The sequence below is a fragment of the Podarcis erhardii genome, assembly GCF_964252035.2.
Source record: "Podarcis erhardii genome assembly, chromosome: 8".
Taxonomy (NCBI): domain Eukaryota; kingdom Metazoa; phylum Chordata; class Lepidosauria; order Squamata; family Lacertidae; genus Podarcis; species Podarcis erhardii.
The window spans coordinates 28,861,586-28,877,451 of NC_138499.1; the positions used below are offsets into that span (position 1 = coordinate 28,861,586).

At 41.4% G+C, this 15,866-nt stretch overlaps 1 protein-coding gene across 1 annotated transcript; it reads left to right on the forward strand.

The window, feature by feature from the left end:
• Window positions 1-51: 51 nt before the first annotated feature.
• On the forward strand, window positions 52-15,475 carry RMDN1 (regulator of microtubule dynamics 1). The gene is made up of 10 exons (XM_081874688.1): window positions 52-225; window positions 1,676-1,793; window positions 3,729-3,816; window positions 6,562-6,721; window positions 7,729-7,818; window positions 8,460-8,515; window positions 10,557-10,644; window positions 11,219-11,249; window positions 12,667-12,800; window positions 14,309-15,475. Exons 1-10 carry the CDS (start codon window positions 94-96, stop codon window positions 14,345-14,347), a joined length of 936 nt encoding a protein of 311 aa, XP_081730814.1. The 5' UTR covers window positions 52-93; the 3' UTR covers window positions 14,348-15,475.
• Window positions 15,476-15,866: the final 391 nt, after the last annotated feature.

The following is a 15,866-nucleotide window of genomic DNA, read 5'->3' on the forward strand; positions in this document are numbered from 1 at the left end:
TCCGGCGTGTCGGGGGCCTGGGAAAGAGAGCGTTTCCGGCGCGGGTGGAATCCTGGTGGGGGGGAGGGGGGAGTACGGGAAGAGGCTTCCGCTATGGCGTCTGCAGCGCGGCTTTTGAGCCGAGGAGGCTGCGCGGTGAGGACGCGGCTCCTCTGGGACGCTCCGAAGGCGAGACTCGGCTGGCGGCGCCAAGTGGCTTCGGGGCGCAGAGGAGGGGCAAGCGAGGTGCGGTTGCGCTCCGATGTGCGCTTATCCTTAGCTTTCTCTCCCTGCTCCCCTCCTCCCAATGTCTCCTTTAAAGTGTGACCTGGGACGGCGGCCTTGCAAAAAAACAAAACAAAAACAAACTGGTCGGTGGAAATCTCGGCGTTAGAGTGAAGGTTTACTCTCTAACACCCCCCCCTCCCGCGCCTTATTTCCTCCCTTTCTACTTCCCCCCTATATCTTTGAGGGTGGGCTGTGACAACTATAGTTGAGCGCTCCTTGGGTAGGGAAGTCTCTGGGTGCTTTGGTTGAGATTCCTGCATTGCGGGGGGGGGGGGGGTTGGATTAGCTTGACGCTCTGGGTCCCTTCCAACCAGTGGCGTAGCGTGGGTTGTCAGCACCCGGGGCAAGACAAGTAATTTGTGCCCCCTAACCCATGGATTTGCCCCCTAACCCCCAGATGTTGCGCCCGGTGCGGCCGGCCCCCCCTGCACCCCCCACGCTACGCCACTGCTTCCAACTCTACAATTCTCCGATTCCAGCGGCAGCGCAATCTGAGTTTGGTTTCTTCCGGGTAAGAGCACTAGAGACGTATGGAGTTCGTAATGTTCACTTTAATGGTGAAGAAGCTGAAGAACATGTGCTCACATTAAAACAGTTCTTTTGAATATGAAAAGGAAACCGGCAGGTCGCAGCATGACAGATTGCCCAGATAAATCTGTTAAACCTATTGCACGTAGCTGCTAAGATCACAGGTCTGCTTTAAACATACTCATTTATATTTTGAGTTAACTTATCCATGCTGCTTTTAATTTTTCCTCCTTGCAATACTGTTGTGGAGGTAGTTGGCTGAACTAGAGAGGGAGGGCTTGTTAGCCAACAGGGGGGCAGGAAATGGAGCCTGTTGCCAGGTAGACAGAAAATTGGGAGAGGTCTGAGAAAGGGCCAACTTAGACACCCAAGTGGTTTAATTTTGGGGGCATCATCTCTCATGTCTTTATAACCAGGTAGGCTGTGATAGTGGGGACACAACAAGCTAGGAGTAAACAAGGACACCAAGTAGTAGCACAATCCAAGATACAAAACCCAACTTCAAATCATGTTTCTGGTTATGATTAATGGCTGGTTGGATTCAGACGTACAAAGAATAATAGTTTTTTGCTATATCAAGACTAAGAACAGAAATTCTGTTCACGCTTCCCTGGGAATGAGCCACAGTGGTACTTACTTCCGAGTAAACATGCCTAAGATTGCACTGCACATATATCCTTGGACTCACAGAAGTAGCTTCACAGCCATCCTTTAGTACTGGGTAATAAGAATAATTGAAAGCTTTGTTCCGAACTTGCAGGACTTCGTTTGTATGCATACAGCCCAGTCTAACTTGTGTTTACTCAAGTAGATGCAATGTTTCTTTTCAAGTTGCAACTAAATATGGTTAGGATTGTAGCCTTTGTCTCTCTCTTGTTAGGTGCTGGAACAGTCCAGACTTTTCAGAAGAGGAGTTGCATTCTCAGCGCTGTCCTACTTGGGTTACGAAGCGTACATACTAATCTCTCACTCTAGTGTGGTTCATGCTGATGTCAAAGGTAAGCTGAGGAATTCAAAGGCCTGGTTTTTACAAAACACTAAAGCAAGTAATTGCTAAATATGAAGGTGTTCCTTCCCCAGTCCTGCGTTTGCTATGCTACCCATAGCTAAGACCTGTTTGCCTTAATGTTATGTCTGAGCATGAGCTTTTGACTTGTGTCCCCTCCCCCACCAAACCGCAAGTGGTAAGCGAAGAAAAAACCATGCCTACAGCTCATGGAGCAAGACAAATCACATGGCTTCAAACATGATGCTATACCAGACCATGGGTTAGCTCTGGGTAGTGCAGCAGCAGCCTGGCCTGCAGTGGAGTGAAGTACCAGTTTTTACTGTGGGTATACACATGCTTACATGCTCATGTTTAGCCATAGTTTGGCATAGTGTTGCTTGTGCATTGTGATGGACAGTTGTAAAACTGGTTACCAGAGATCCTTTTTCTAAACTCCTGTCTTGTATATGTTTTTTCCAAATCTGTAAGTGAAATGTAATGAAGACTATGATCAGTTGCTTTAGCAAAATGGAAATGAAGCTATCAGATATTTATGCCACTATGGTTGCAGTGCATTTTTTGACCCTTTGAAAACTCTCAGAAACTTAGCAGTCCAAAGAAGTCGGGTAATAACAGACTTAAAAGGAGCATTAGTTAGCAAAATGATGATGATGATCTGTAAGCTCAGCCAGAAGGTCTCGTTTAGCAGAATTATCTCCATTGCTGTAGTCCTTGCTTTTTTGTATATTTAGATAACAAGATGTTCTGTAATAACAGTGATATAACTTGCAATGCTTTATTTTTTAAAAATGAAAAACCTATGAATATGATCCAGAGAGAGACCTGCAGAAGGCTGTTGGTAGCAATTGACTTTCACACCCCTCCTCCTCCTGGCAGCCCCTGAAAAAAGCTTAGGGACCTCTTCTCAATGGGTTGGGCTATGTTGGGGGGCATTGAGGGGGAAGGGCAGAGGCACTTTCCCTGAGGAGGGAAGAGGTAGGAAAGTAAACTTTTACCCGCCCCCTTCTTCATGTTCTCCAGATCTAACTCAGTGTATATTGTATTTGTCTTTACCTGCAGTTTGCTCCATATTATTGTACATTTATGAATAGTTTATTTCATTAAACACCTTGATATTTAGACATCTGTCATACTTCCTTCTTTCGCTCTTGATCTTTCATACACTCTATGATGATTATTTTGAATGAGTACTTTTACTGGATCTTTTTGGTTTAATGGACGTATTTGTCATGAAGTGTATTTGTATTTGTTTGTTGAATTTTTTCCATAAAAAGTGACAAACAAATGGACTAAGTAATAACAATATCTCAGTTGATTTTGTTCTCGCCAACTCCCCTGGCTTTTGTGCCAGCAAATAATGATTAGCAGTATGCAGAAGTCCTGTACTATTGTGAGCACCTTAAAATGACAATTTTGAAGAAGAAAAACTGGTGTTGCTCAGAAATAACCCCCAAACACCCACAGACACACCCAAAACAAACAAAACACTAGTAACACAAGTAGGCGCGCCTTGCACACAGACACACACACACACACACACACACACACAGAGAGAGAGAGAGAGAGAGATAAAACCCACACAAATAATACAAAACAAGCAGTACAAAAAACTAGGTAGCATTCCAAAAGAACACCCATTCAAGAAAGAGACAGACAAAATGCCCTCTCCCCTCCAAAAAAACCAAGTGAATAAAACAGGCAACTCCCTGTTGATATGAAAATCTTGTTCCTGTCAGCTTGTTACTGGAAAGAAACCAATATTATTTGCATAGCATAGTGTGGCACTTAGTAATAGTTCTTCACTGTGGAAGAAATAGACATAGTGCTATTTAACTTTAGCTGAATTGTTCTTTTCTTAGAGCTATTTATACATGCAAGATGGAATAGCACAGTCACACTTTTTTCTGTTTTAAACAACCTTAAGTTAATGAAGTCCTAGATCAAGCAGACTACCTATATGGGAGTGGGGAAACCGAAAAGCTCTATCAGTTGCTGGAACAATACAAAAACAGGTAAGTGATTGTAGCAGACTCCCTCTGTACTCTGGTCACACCTGCCACTTTTTATGAGGACAGCCATTTCTGTAGGGCAGAACATAATGGGACAGGGGAGATAATTCTTAAAGGATATACTTGACTGGTCAAATTTAAAGCAGCCATGGGTATAATTTTGTTTAAGAATCTAATCATACTCCAACATCCTGTTCTCACAATAGCCAGTCAGATGTCTGTGGATGTTTACAAGCAGCACTTTCTCCACTTGTAATTCCTAACAACTGGTATTCAGAGGCATATTCAGTGCAGGTAGAACATAGCAATCATGGCTAGTAGCCATTGATAGCCTTGTCTTCTGTGAACTTGCCTTAATAATCTCATTAAGCCATCCAAATTGATGACCATCACTGCATCTGGCAGGAGGAAATTCAATTCTCCCACTTCCCCTCTGTAACATGAAATCTCCACTCCCCAACACATGCAGTCTCATCTCCTATATGAAGACAAGAATACCAAGCTAGTGCTATTGTCATAAGACTTAACAGTCAGCATGTCAAAAGTATTTGAAATGTTGCACGAATTCTTAGTTATTCTTCCATCAACTCTGTAATAGAGGGCAAGAACATCCCCGTGGCAGGTAGTATTTAGGACTGGGCTGAGAAAAGTAGTGCTGTATCAACCATTCTTTTACCAATTAATGAGAAAACATATTGCATTATAATTGTGAAAAGAGAGAAAATTTTAGAAAAACAATATTGTGGGATGCAAGGTTTTTGTTGTATTTATCTTACTTTCAATGTGGCCAAGGTGGTCCTTTCTTTCATTTCTCAAATCATCTTTCAGTTGTCTGCTCTCTGCAGTCTTCCTGGTTGTCCACATCTCCTGGGGAAAAAAACACACATCTTCATTTGAACCTTCCTGTAAACATAGAGGGGGTGCTTATTGTTGCTTTTTGTGCTTACTTTGAAGACTTTTTTACTGTTAAAAAGAATCTGTATGGGGTGTTTATTTTTTATTTATTTAGAACTTCACTTAAAGACAAAATCAGCAATTCACAGTGTTTTTATGTGCTTGGTAGCCAGCCTCCCTAATTTCCCATGCTTTGATTTTAGCTCAGGGCTTTTTCATATCAGGAAGTGTAGGCAGTTGTAGAGGTTGAAGATCAATTGAGAAATGTTTCATGAGAGAGGAAAAACCCACCAAGCGCAACCTCGTAACAATAAGGTAAAAAATCCCCACCCAAACTCTAAAGTGTTGTGAGAAAAAAGGAGAGATATGGAAGCCTCTTTCACAGCAGATGAAAGCATTTGAGAAATTATTGCAGTTCTTTTCAGGGAGAAATTTGCTATTATGAAGCTGCTTGTTTTAATAGCTTTTAGTTTTAATTGAAAGACTCTACTTCAAGGCGTGTTATCAAAACCTTATTTCGGATCATAGTGGAGTCCAGTGTAGTGGTAAGGTAATTGTTCCATCATTTTGGACTCACAGCTGTCCATGGAGGCATAGGTCAATTCTGTATCCAGGGCAGCTGTCTACCAGCTCCAGCTGGTACGCAGGCTGAGACCCTACCTGCCCGTGGACTGTCTTGCCAGAGTGGTGCATGCTCTAGTTATCTCCCACTTGGACTACTGCAATGCACTCTACCTGGGGCTACCTTTGAAGGTGACCCAGAAACTACAACTAATCCAGAATGCGGTAGCTAGACTGGTGACTGAGGGTGGCTGCCAAGACCACATAACACCGGTCTTGAAAGACCTACATTGGCTCCCAGTTCATTTCCGAGCACAATTCAAAGTGTTTGTGTTGACCTTTAAAGCCCTAAACGGCCTTGGCCCAGTATACCTGAAGGAGTGTCTCCACTCCCATCATTCTGCCCGGACGCTGAGGTCCAGTGCCAAGGGCCTTCATTGCGAGAAGCAAAGCTACAGTGCAACAGAATTTCTGCTAGTGCAACAGAACATTCTTCCCCTCTCCTCCCCTCCACATTGCACAGGCAAACATGTTTATGCTGATGGGACATGTTAGTAGAATACTGCCCGTATAGGTTGTCTTCTGCTGCTATTCGTGGTCCAAAACTATATGAGCAGTTTGATTGATGTACAGCAGTACATCAGTGGCCTGGTACACATGACACACTAAGCTAAACCATGCACACATGTGGACTCCTGGAGAAAAGCTAGCACCCACTTCGTTTGTCCTTGATCCTTTTTGCTAAGCCAGGATTTGGCCTTGCAAGTCATCCAAACTGGGGATCACAGTTCAGCCCTTTCCTCACTAACCATGAGCTGCAGTCTAGGTTTGTTTTTGGCTGAAGCTTGCTCCTAATGAGAGCTAAACTACAGCAGCATGGCAAAAAGGACCCAGGGAAAAGCAAAGCAGCTGGGTGCTCCTTTCTAGGAACTTGTAGATTTTCAGCCTTTCTAAGCCAATATTAGGGTTAGTGTGTCATGCAGACTATCTACATAGTGCTGCTTTTGCTAACCATGGGTCACTCAAATGGCAATTTAACAAACCGAGTCTAACTGTGGTTGCATATGGAACTTAATGTGCTTAGTGTCATAATTGGTGGAGAAAATTATTAATTGCACCTTGGCCAGCTCTGAAAGTAAAAGTGGTGGTTCAGGCCTGGGGAATTCGCACATGAGGGGAAATAGCTTATGAGCCCACAGCATCCCTGATCTAACCATAGCTATGTTTCGTCGTTGGTTATTAACTCTGGCCTGGTAATGATCAGTGCATCCTGTTGTGTTTCCTTATAACTAGTGAGAATGCACAACTGTTGTGGCGCCTGGCACGAGCATCACGGGATGTGGCTCAGCTTAGTCAAACTTCGGCAGAGAAAAAGAAACAGCTGATCTATGAGGCACTTGATTACACCACAAAAGCACTCGAGAAAGAGAAATCATGTTTCAGTGTGCACAAGGTAAGTCTGGCTCACTCCATTTACTGGGCTCCAAGACTAAAGCGAGGGTGTGGCAGTGTAGATCCCGCAAAGGCAACCCCTGACTGGAGGTGGATCCACTCAGCATCAAATGCAATCGCTATTACTGTAGACAGATAGACTCCAAGAAAACATAGATAAGAACTGGAAATAGGGCAGCTCTGGAGAGGCAGTTGTTTTTCTCACAAAGGCAAAGCAGAGACTAACAGGGTTGTGTGTTTTTTCTTGTTGTTTTTGCTAAAACAGCTAATTGTTCCTGGTCATCATCTGGGCTACAGGATACATCTGGTGGCTCTTCCTCTTTACTAGACCCCTCTTTCTGAATGGACCTCTGGTTCTTAAGTTTGTTTTCAGCCAGTTCAGTATCTCCCATAAGGGCTCGGTCTCGGTCTCTCTTTCTCTTTCTCTTTCTCTTTCTCTCTCTCTCTCTCTCTCTCTCTCTCTGTGTGTGTGTGTGTGTGTGTGTGTAAGTCTGGATCTAGATTATGTGGTGGGGTGAATTGGCTGCTTAACGGCTCTTCGGGTATATTGATGTTTTCTCCAAGGTCCCAGTCCTCCCCAGATGAGATTCCTCCCAATTGTTCCTTGATAGTAAACTAGACAGAACAATTTAATAAGCATTTGCTCCCAGCCATATAGTAATAGAAAGGGGAATGGTTACAATTTCTGTAGATTTTTCAACATAAATAAAATTATAAGTGATGGAAATGGGCCTATTTCAGTTAATTTGAACTTTGTTAGGATTAAATGTCTAGAAACCCAACAGCAGTAACAGTGAGAAAATGCATCCTCTTGAAAATAACTGTGACTGGTGATGTAAATCATAGCAGAATTATTGAACTAAATATTTTCATATATTATTTTAAAAACTGATAAGAGAATTTGTATTTCCTAACATGCAGAATAATAGCAATTGCATATTTTCTGTTAAAAATCACTAAAATCTCAATACTCCTAAATTCAATTATGTACCTCTTCTTTATGTTTAGTGGTATGCAATCTGCCTCAGTGATGTGGGAGATTATGAAGGAATAAAGAAAAAAATTACCAATGCTTTTGTTATCAAAGAACACTTCCAGGTATATAAAATTAAGTTTCCTGTCTTGTGTCTGTTTGCTCAGTGTTTGGCATATAGATAGATAGATAGATAGATAGATAGATAGATAGATAGATAGACAGACAGACAGTAGCACAAGCTTCCAACTATTTATCAGAAATGTTTCCAGACTTAAACACAGCACAAAGGAGAGATTGTTATTTGCTCTAACACAGGGAACTAGTTCGACACATTTTACAAAAGTGAATTTAAGGACCAGGCATACAAGCCATTTTAAACTTTCATGTGGTCTCAGTGTAAACAAAGACCTTTAAAGCTTAAATAAATGTGTGAGAAAGAGACATCTGGAATTCTCTTTTGAGCATCTGGAATTCTCTTTTGAGAAGGATGTGAATGTGTTTGAGGCCATATATTCCTCAGGATAACTACAGCAAATGAACTTAAATTTAAGCTTTAAACCATAATATGAATAGTGCCCCTTTAAAGAGCAGTGTTTGGTGGAGGAATAATAATAGGCCTAACTTAAAGCAGTCTTAATAATATATGTATTTAATAATTGATCTACCGCAAAGGTGTAATTTCCTTTCACCAGAAACCTAAATGTAAAATGCAGTGTTAAAAAAAATACCCGTTGGGCTTTCATTTGTTGCCTTTCCTTGACAGAAAGCGATAGAACTGAATCCAAAGGATGCTACATCACTTCATCTTATGGGCATTTGGTAAGATTTTTAAGCAAAATCATACTTGTGCCACCGCTGTTAATGAAATACAAAATGTTTGGACAGAAACTTTGCAAATTCCACCTGATTCTCTTGGCACTGGCTTATAAACAGCATTATGAACCAAGTTTGTATTGGCAACCATGCCGATATAGACAAGTTTGCAATAAGGCATTGCAAAGCATTATTAGTATTCTATATGGAAACAGAAGTCTATTTCCACCCATCATTACCATTTGGGCCCCTGTGGAATTCTGTAGCTAGATAGTTTAGAATGAAAATAGAATGCTTAATAATGTATTCCAAATAATACACAGATAAATACTATGGGAAAATTAACAGCAACCGAAACAATTTCCAGTGTGTTTTGGGCACCATTTCAAACACAGCTCAGTTTCCACTTTCAAAAGAGCAACATTCCCATTTTGGAGTCTCAGGAAGCGTGCTGTGTTTTGCTTCTTACATGGATTGCTTTGATTTTTTTTGGTCAGACTGCATACAAAACTCTTTTTCCCCACCCACATTTTTTTTTTGCCACACTTCCTAATCCTATTGAGAGACCTAAATTGCTTTTGGCAATTTCCCAAGTTCCTGGTCATCCTCTTAGGAGAATTACCTCCTTCCTGCTCTGCTTAATGGTTATAAGTGGCTCAATATTTCTGTTCATTAGCATAAGAAATTGAAAACACATTAGCATACACTTCCCTGTTAGGTCCTCAACAAGCTCTGCTTATTGCTGCCCTGAAAGACATTAATATGGCCATGTGGCAAGAGGCCATTTTGATCAAATCCTTGAAAGGGGGGCAAGATGGGGAGCTTTTGTCTTTATTCTTTATTCTTCTCATGCTTGCTGAGAAGGCATGGGTGTCCAGAAACATTTTGAAGCAGCCTGACCAAGAATTACAGGCATCCCCCCCTCCCCTTAAATGCATTCAGATCACTTGCAACCGCACATACATGTGGCACCAGAAACCCAGAAATGGGAGAGACCTGAAGAGCCTCAACAAAGCCCCTCGGTACCTCCAGCTTGTGAGGAGACCCTCCTTGTAGCCTGGAAAGGATGCCTGCAGCACATGATGGAGATACCTGCCTGACTCTCCTGGACTTCTTTGCCTTTAATTAAAAGTAGGCACATGAGTTGTTGTTTAATCTGGAGGTGTTTTCCTGCACTGTTTTCCTGCTCTAAATATCCCCCTGAAGCAGTTGTTAGCCCTATGAGGGGAGATGCCTGTGTTCTTCTTTTTATTTGGGGGGGGGGGGGTTGAGAAAGAATTTTCGCTTAGGTCAGGCTGATTACTGACACTGAACTTTAAAATTTCCCTTGTAGAATAGGTGGGGTAGCATTCATTTGTCTGAGTTGGTTGCAGCTGACTGCTACGTTCTTTCTGTTTTTGCGGCACTTGGTGTGCTACACTGAATTAATCTGTTTGGGATGCAACCTTGGAGGGTTAGCCTGGTAGAGTGTTTGGCCTCCTGTGATTTCAGGTAGACCATAATATGGGCTTTGCGTTGAAGCCAGAGGTGATTGCTCAGACATGTAGAACTCTCATCGCTTTTGAAAATACTATTGTTTATGTTCTACTGTCATATAAAAGTATAGTTTCGGTAATGTATAAATCTGATAGAAACTGAACATCTTGTGTGTGCTAATGAGCAACGGATTGCTCTATGGAAAACTACCTTTAAAATCGGTGTTGTCTAAAATGAGGGGAACCTCATTAAAGCTTCTTCATAGATGGTATCTCACACCTTTGTCCTGCATGACTAATAATGTCTTATTCAAGGGTCTTATTTTATGGCAGAGTTATAGTCAAATTTTGAACTATTGTTCATTTGAGCTTATGGAATGATTTACTGAAGTGAACCAATACAGACATTTGAGATAATTTATAACTTTTATTATTGTAGGATGTTGAGTGTTGTGATGTTCTTCGTTGGTTGTATAGTTCTGTTGACCTAAAAGTGAATGAAAACATTCTCCAAACATGCATACAAAATGTCAAGGTGTAAAGTATACAACGTCCTTTTGCATTTCTTGTAGGTGTTATACGTTTGCTGACATGCCATGGTATCAGAGCAAAATAGCTGCAGCTTTATTCTCAACGCCACCCAGCTCCACCTATGAAGAGGTATGGTACCCCAACAGACTATGCATGGATTTTTCTTGGTTACTGTATTATAATTAAAGCATAGAACAAAAAGGGTGTGGAAGGTTGCACTCATCTTAAACTGTAAGGTTGTCGTGCAGTAAACATGAGCATACTGATCTGACAGAATCAGAGATTTCGAAAAATAAATGTAGCTATATTCATGACAGCTGTTTAACAAAACAAATTGGAAGGCCATCTGCTGTCCTTCATGTGTTGTTGAACTACAGTTCTCTTCACCCCTGACAACTGGCTTTGCTGGCTGGGGCCAGTCAGAGCCAGAGTCCAGCATCACGCGGAGGCCACAGGTTCCCCACATCTGGTTAAAACTGTACTTTGTAAATAAATATGTTCTTCTAAAAATGTATAATGGGGGGGGGGGGGAGAGGACGACACTTGTAGCGCACACCCATTTCACAGAATGGATTTGTAAACATAGCAATTACCTTGCACAGTGGACGAATCCCTGGATTTTTTTAGCCCACTGCAGGAGGGATTTTGATTATTTCAGGTTATTTTTCAGCCATAATCTAACTTTAATACCAATATTTTGCAGGCTTTACGTTACTTCCAGAAGGCTGAAGATGGTAAGTTACGTAGCACTGTAGAATACATGGTATCCTTTGTTCGTGAACCGTTAAAATTAAAAACCAAAGCACAAGTAGAACCTTGTCAAGAAGAAGCATGAAAGAGTCTACTATTCATAACTAACCTCAGAAATATTTGAGACATTAAACCTGTATAGAGGTCTTCATTTGCCTTCTCTAGAAGCTGAAACAAGGATCTAGGTTATATGTGTTCTCTTTACTTTTCCCACATCGTAGGATCCCATTAGTTCTCAAATGTAAAACTTGGGGTAGGTTTTCCTAGGCATTTCCAAATGGTGCAGGAAACAAGATAACATGTAGTATTTCACAGCAATAAACATGCAAACATCCTACACAAATTACTTGGATCAGCCCCATATCCAAGACTCATTTGTAAAAGCCTGCTAAAATTATTATGGCCTCGCCTTTAACTCTGTGTTAAAACATCTCTGTAAAGTGCCATATATCTTTTTCTGTAAGTAGATACACCACTTGTACAGGGAGGAAACACAAACATAACTTTCTGACAGCAATCTTTAATTCCTTATGGAAGGAGGTAGGGATCTGTGGACCCTCCAGACCTGCCTGTTTGGCCTTAAGAGGCTAGTTTCAGAAAGCCACTCCAATCTGCCGAACACCTGATGTCAAAAGAACCACTGGGAGCTTTAAGCTCCTCGTTGTTTCTTTGATTGAGTGAGGCAAACTTCCATTCACCCATCAGCTGTTGGGTGGTGGGATCATACCTTACTCAAGTCTTCCAAATGTCCCCTCCCGCACCACATTGGGGTAAGTGGGAGTATGGAAATGTGGGAGGGGTGTCTGAAAGCCCCATGAATGGATGTTTACAAAGGGCTGCTTGAAAGTCCACTTTGGGATACATTGCCTGATGTCACTATGATGTCAGGGGATGGACAGATAGGAGGCCCTGTCCCTTTCTCAACTTTGACCCCCCCCCATACATCCTAAATCTGTTCTGGGTGTTCCCCAACCCTCCAGAACAGATTTGGGGGAAGTTCCATTGATAAAGTGTAAATCCTTGTGCCCACAGGGCTGTTGCTTAGTACTGCATTGAATACAAGTCAATAATTTTTACTTTTGGTTTTGAGAGAAAGTAGAAATTGACTATTTCTGGCGTAAAGCAGGAAGAAAGTGTTTCCTTTCCCAGAATAATAGAATCATAGAATTTTAGAGTTGGAAGTTGACCCCGAGGATCATCTGGTCCAACCATCTGCAAAATTTCTTAGTACGTTTTGGTTAACTGGTGCAGCTTATATGCAATAGGCAACAAAGCAAAAACCTTACTGGTCATGTTAGTGTTGCCTGAAGTGCATATGCAGAAATCACTGCAGAGTTCTCAAATATGTTATTGACTACAATATTATATAGCAAAAATCTTTCTGTTGTTACTTTTGTGCAGTTGAGCCAAATTTCTATAGTAAGAACTTACTCTTCTTGGGAAAGACATACATGAAGTTGAACAACAGAAAAATGGCCCTTTTGTGGTTATCAAAGGCAAAAGAACGGCTGTCACACACAGAGGAGGATAAGCAGGTAAGCATTGTGGCCATTGTCACTATTGGCTAAAGAAACTCCTTGTGTTTTTCAACTATTTTTGCAGAGTAAGTTACAGCATACTCTGAACCTCCTCCTATTATATATACCCAAAGGGCAGTATATTCAGAATGTGCTTGGAAATAAGTGTTCAAAATGAAAAAGCTATATAAACATGTCATCAAATTGTTTGCCTTTTAGTGTGCTAACAATCCATCAGAGTATATATGGGGAGTATTAGCAGTGTTTTTAAGCTGACCTAATGTTCATATAGTTTTAAGTAAATTTCCAAGTGTTCCTGCCAAGAAGCTGAATTTAAAACTATGAGGATGAAATTTCTTTTTTTATGGGAGGGAGCTTGAATTGATTAGAAAGCCATAAATCTTACAGCCTAGTTATGATTCTTATCACAGTGGTATATAGTCATTCCTCCCTGGAGCTCAGGAAAGAACAGATTAAGATTTCTTCCAATTCTGGGAGGTTACACTAAAATGTTTACTGACCTAGGTTGCTCTGTTTCATAGAGAAGTGGAGATTTAAACCCACGTCTTCCTCCGCCAGTGCAGTCTACTTTACCTCAGTGGTTCCCTTACAAATTAAGGCAGGATCTTCTGTTCATAGAAATAAAGATGACAAACGGTGGGAAAGCTAATGTATTTTTCATATGCTTACTAAGCCGAAATGGGAAGCTCCCCAAAATAGAAAAGAACAATAGCATTGCAAAGGGGACAGATTCACAGGCTAAGTGAAGGCAACTGTGTCATCTGGAGCTCTCACTAATCACTAATGTAGCTGTTAGTATTTTTGCACTCAATTTCCACATACACACAAAATGCAGGTCTTCACTTGTAGGGCTTCAGCAAGATGTTTTTGGCATTCATTTGCTCAATTATAAAAATAAAAGTCAGAGCCAAGAACTGCAGAATTCCAACTAATGTAAAACGTTAGGCTCTAAAGGAAGGGATGGAAGTCCCTTTTTCGAGCTGAGGCCTGCATTACACCAGTGGAAATCTGGGCAGGCAGATTTCACAGAGAGGGGGGGCATATATTTAATTCTTAGTAACCCCTCTTAGATGTTATCTTTCATTTTCTCCAGAGACTTTGTGGAAAAAAATGTCTGCAGCAGGGTAGAGGGAAATTTTTTATCTTTACAAAAGGTAGAAAGGTCCGTTTCAGCAGAATGCAATAATGCCTGTGCACAACCGAATGACAAAGTGCCCCTTCAAAGCCTCCAGCTTCAAAATGCAACAGCACCCAATGAATTGAATGAGTGCAGTTGAAAAATGCATTGGTATTGGCAGTATACCTCTGCTGAGACATTTCCCCCTCTTTTGATGTCCTTACAGAGAAAGGTGATTCAATCACACTCTTGCCCCACAACTCCCTTTTCCTGCTTTGCTGCTTCCCAGAGAGCAGATGAAATCCATCCCTAACCAAGAGAGTATTGTGGGTATGGCTGCGTCTTGGTGGGAAGACACTATTGAACTTTTCATCTTTTTTCATTTCAGGTACATAAAGAAGCTGTGGAACTGCTAAATTCTCTGTGACAAGAAAATTGATTTTTTTTGTGTTGCTATGATCTACTTACTGGGCTGGGGAAACCCTGTCAGATGGGTGGGGTACAAATTATTATTATTATTTACTAATCAAACACATAAAACAGGCCTGGTGCTATGGAAATAGCCACATCTTTAACTGGAGGAAATTCTATAATGTCTTGACTATTGTGTGAAGTATATATTGCGAGAGATGGAGGGGATATGTATAAAATATGCTGTTCCAATCCAAAGCAGTTATAAAATTTTCTTACAGGCATTGTTTATCTTTTGCTTCTAAATCCGTTCTTCACTTGCTGGAGCTGAACTCTCACTAGCTAGTATCTTGGGAAAAGAACAGCCTAATTATCATTATGTTTTTCAGAGCCCCAACACCAACTTTAAAAAATCCTAATAGAAAGAATAATGTTGGGCCTGTCCATCTTTTAAGACCCATGGACATATTGTGGCTTTTGAGTGAGTACCCCAATCACTTCTATCCCTCACTACCCTGGAAAGAGACATGTTTTCCAATGGATATGGGTATCAGATCCAGTAAAATTAACTTGAGCCTTTAATAGCACACAGAACTGAAGGAGGAAGTGCAGAAGAATGTCATGCTTCTACCTTCCTCCTGCTGCTCTTTCTACTTCTCGAAGGGGGAAAAAGGAAACCACCCTCATCACCAAGGGTGCAAGATGGACAGAGGCTTCATGAGTGCTGGGGAAGACCTCAAGGGTGAAACTGCACCCATGGGTCCAACACTAGGAACTCCTGGAGTGATGTATGTGGAATACATGCCCATGGCAATTTCTAAGGGTATTTGTTTACCCTTGGGGAGTAAGTAGGGAACCTCTTTGGGGTTAATTTTGATAGACTCCAGGACACTTGTTGAACCTTTTGGTGTTTGGCAGAATGAGCTACTGCTTCCTTGTTGTCAAAAGAGGAGGTACCTTAATCAAGAGAATGAGGGAAGCAGGCAGAGATAACACCAGATCCCGCTCCAGATGGATTTCTCCCTTCCCCTTCACCAACTTCACTTTTTATCAGTTATTTTAGTATTAAATTGTAAAACACCATGGGTGCCTTGGCAGGAAGGCATTGTATCAATGCAGTAAATAAACTGGTTTCCTAAAAGTGTGATCTGTGTATTCCTGGTGTGGCTTCCTATATAAGAAAGACCTCTTGCCTTACCTCTTTCAGAGCCTTTCAACAGGCTCTAAAGATGCAGCAAACGCTTAAGGAACATTTGCCATTAAACGCAGTATGGGGCACCTTATTGTCCCTTCTCTTTTCAGTTTTGTGGGGGGTCTGTTTCTCTCCCTTGAAGACAGAAATCACCATGGGCAAGTTAGCCATCTAGAGAACTCTGGTAGTGGGGTGGTGTAGAAATACCACAACTAAAGCAAGCCAGCCTGTTGTACAATTGATCCCTATTTACAAAATTGTCTGGTGACTGCTGACAGTTAAAACATCCAGATTAAATGCTGAAATCTGCCTGGGATATACTGATTCCTCTTGCAGACTTGAA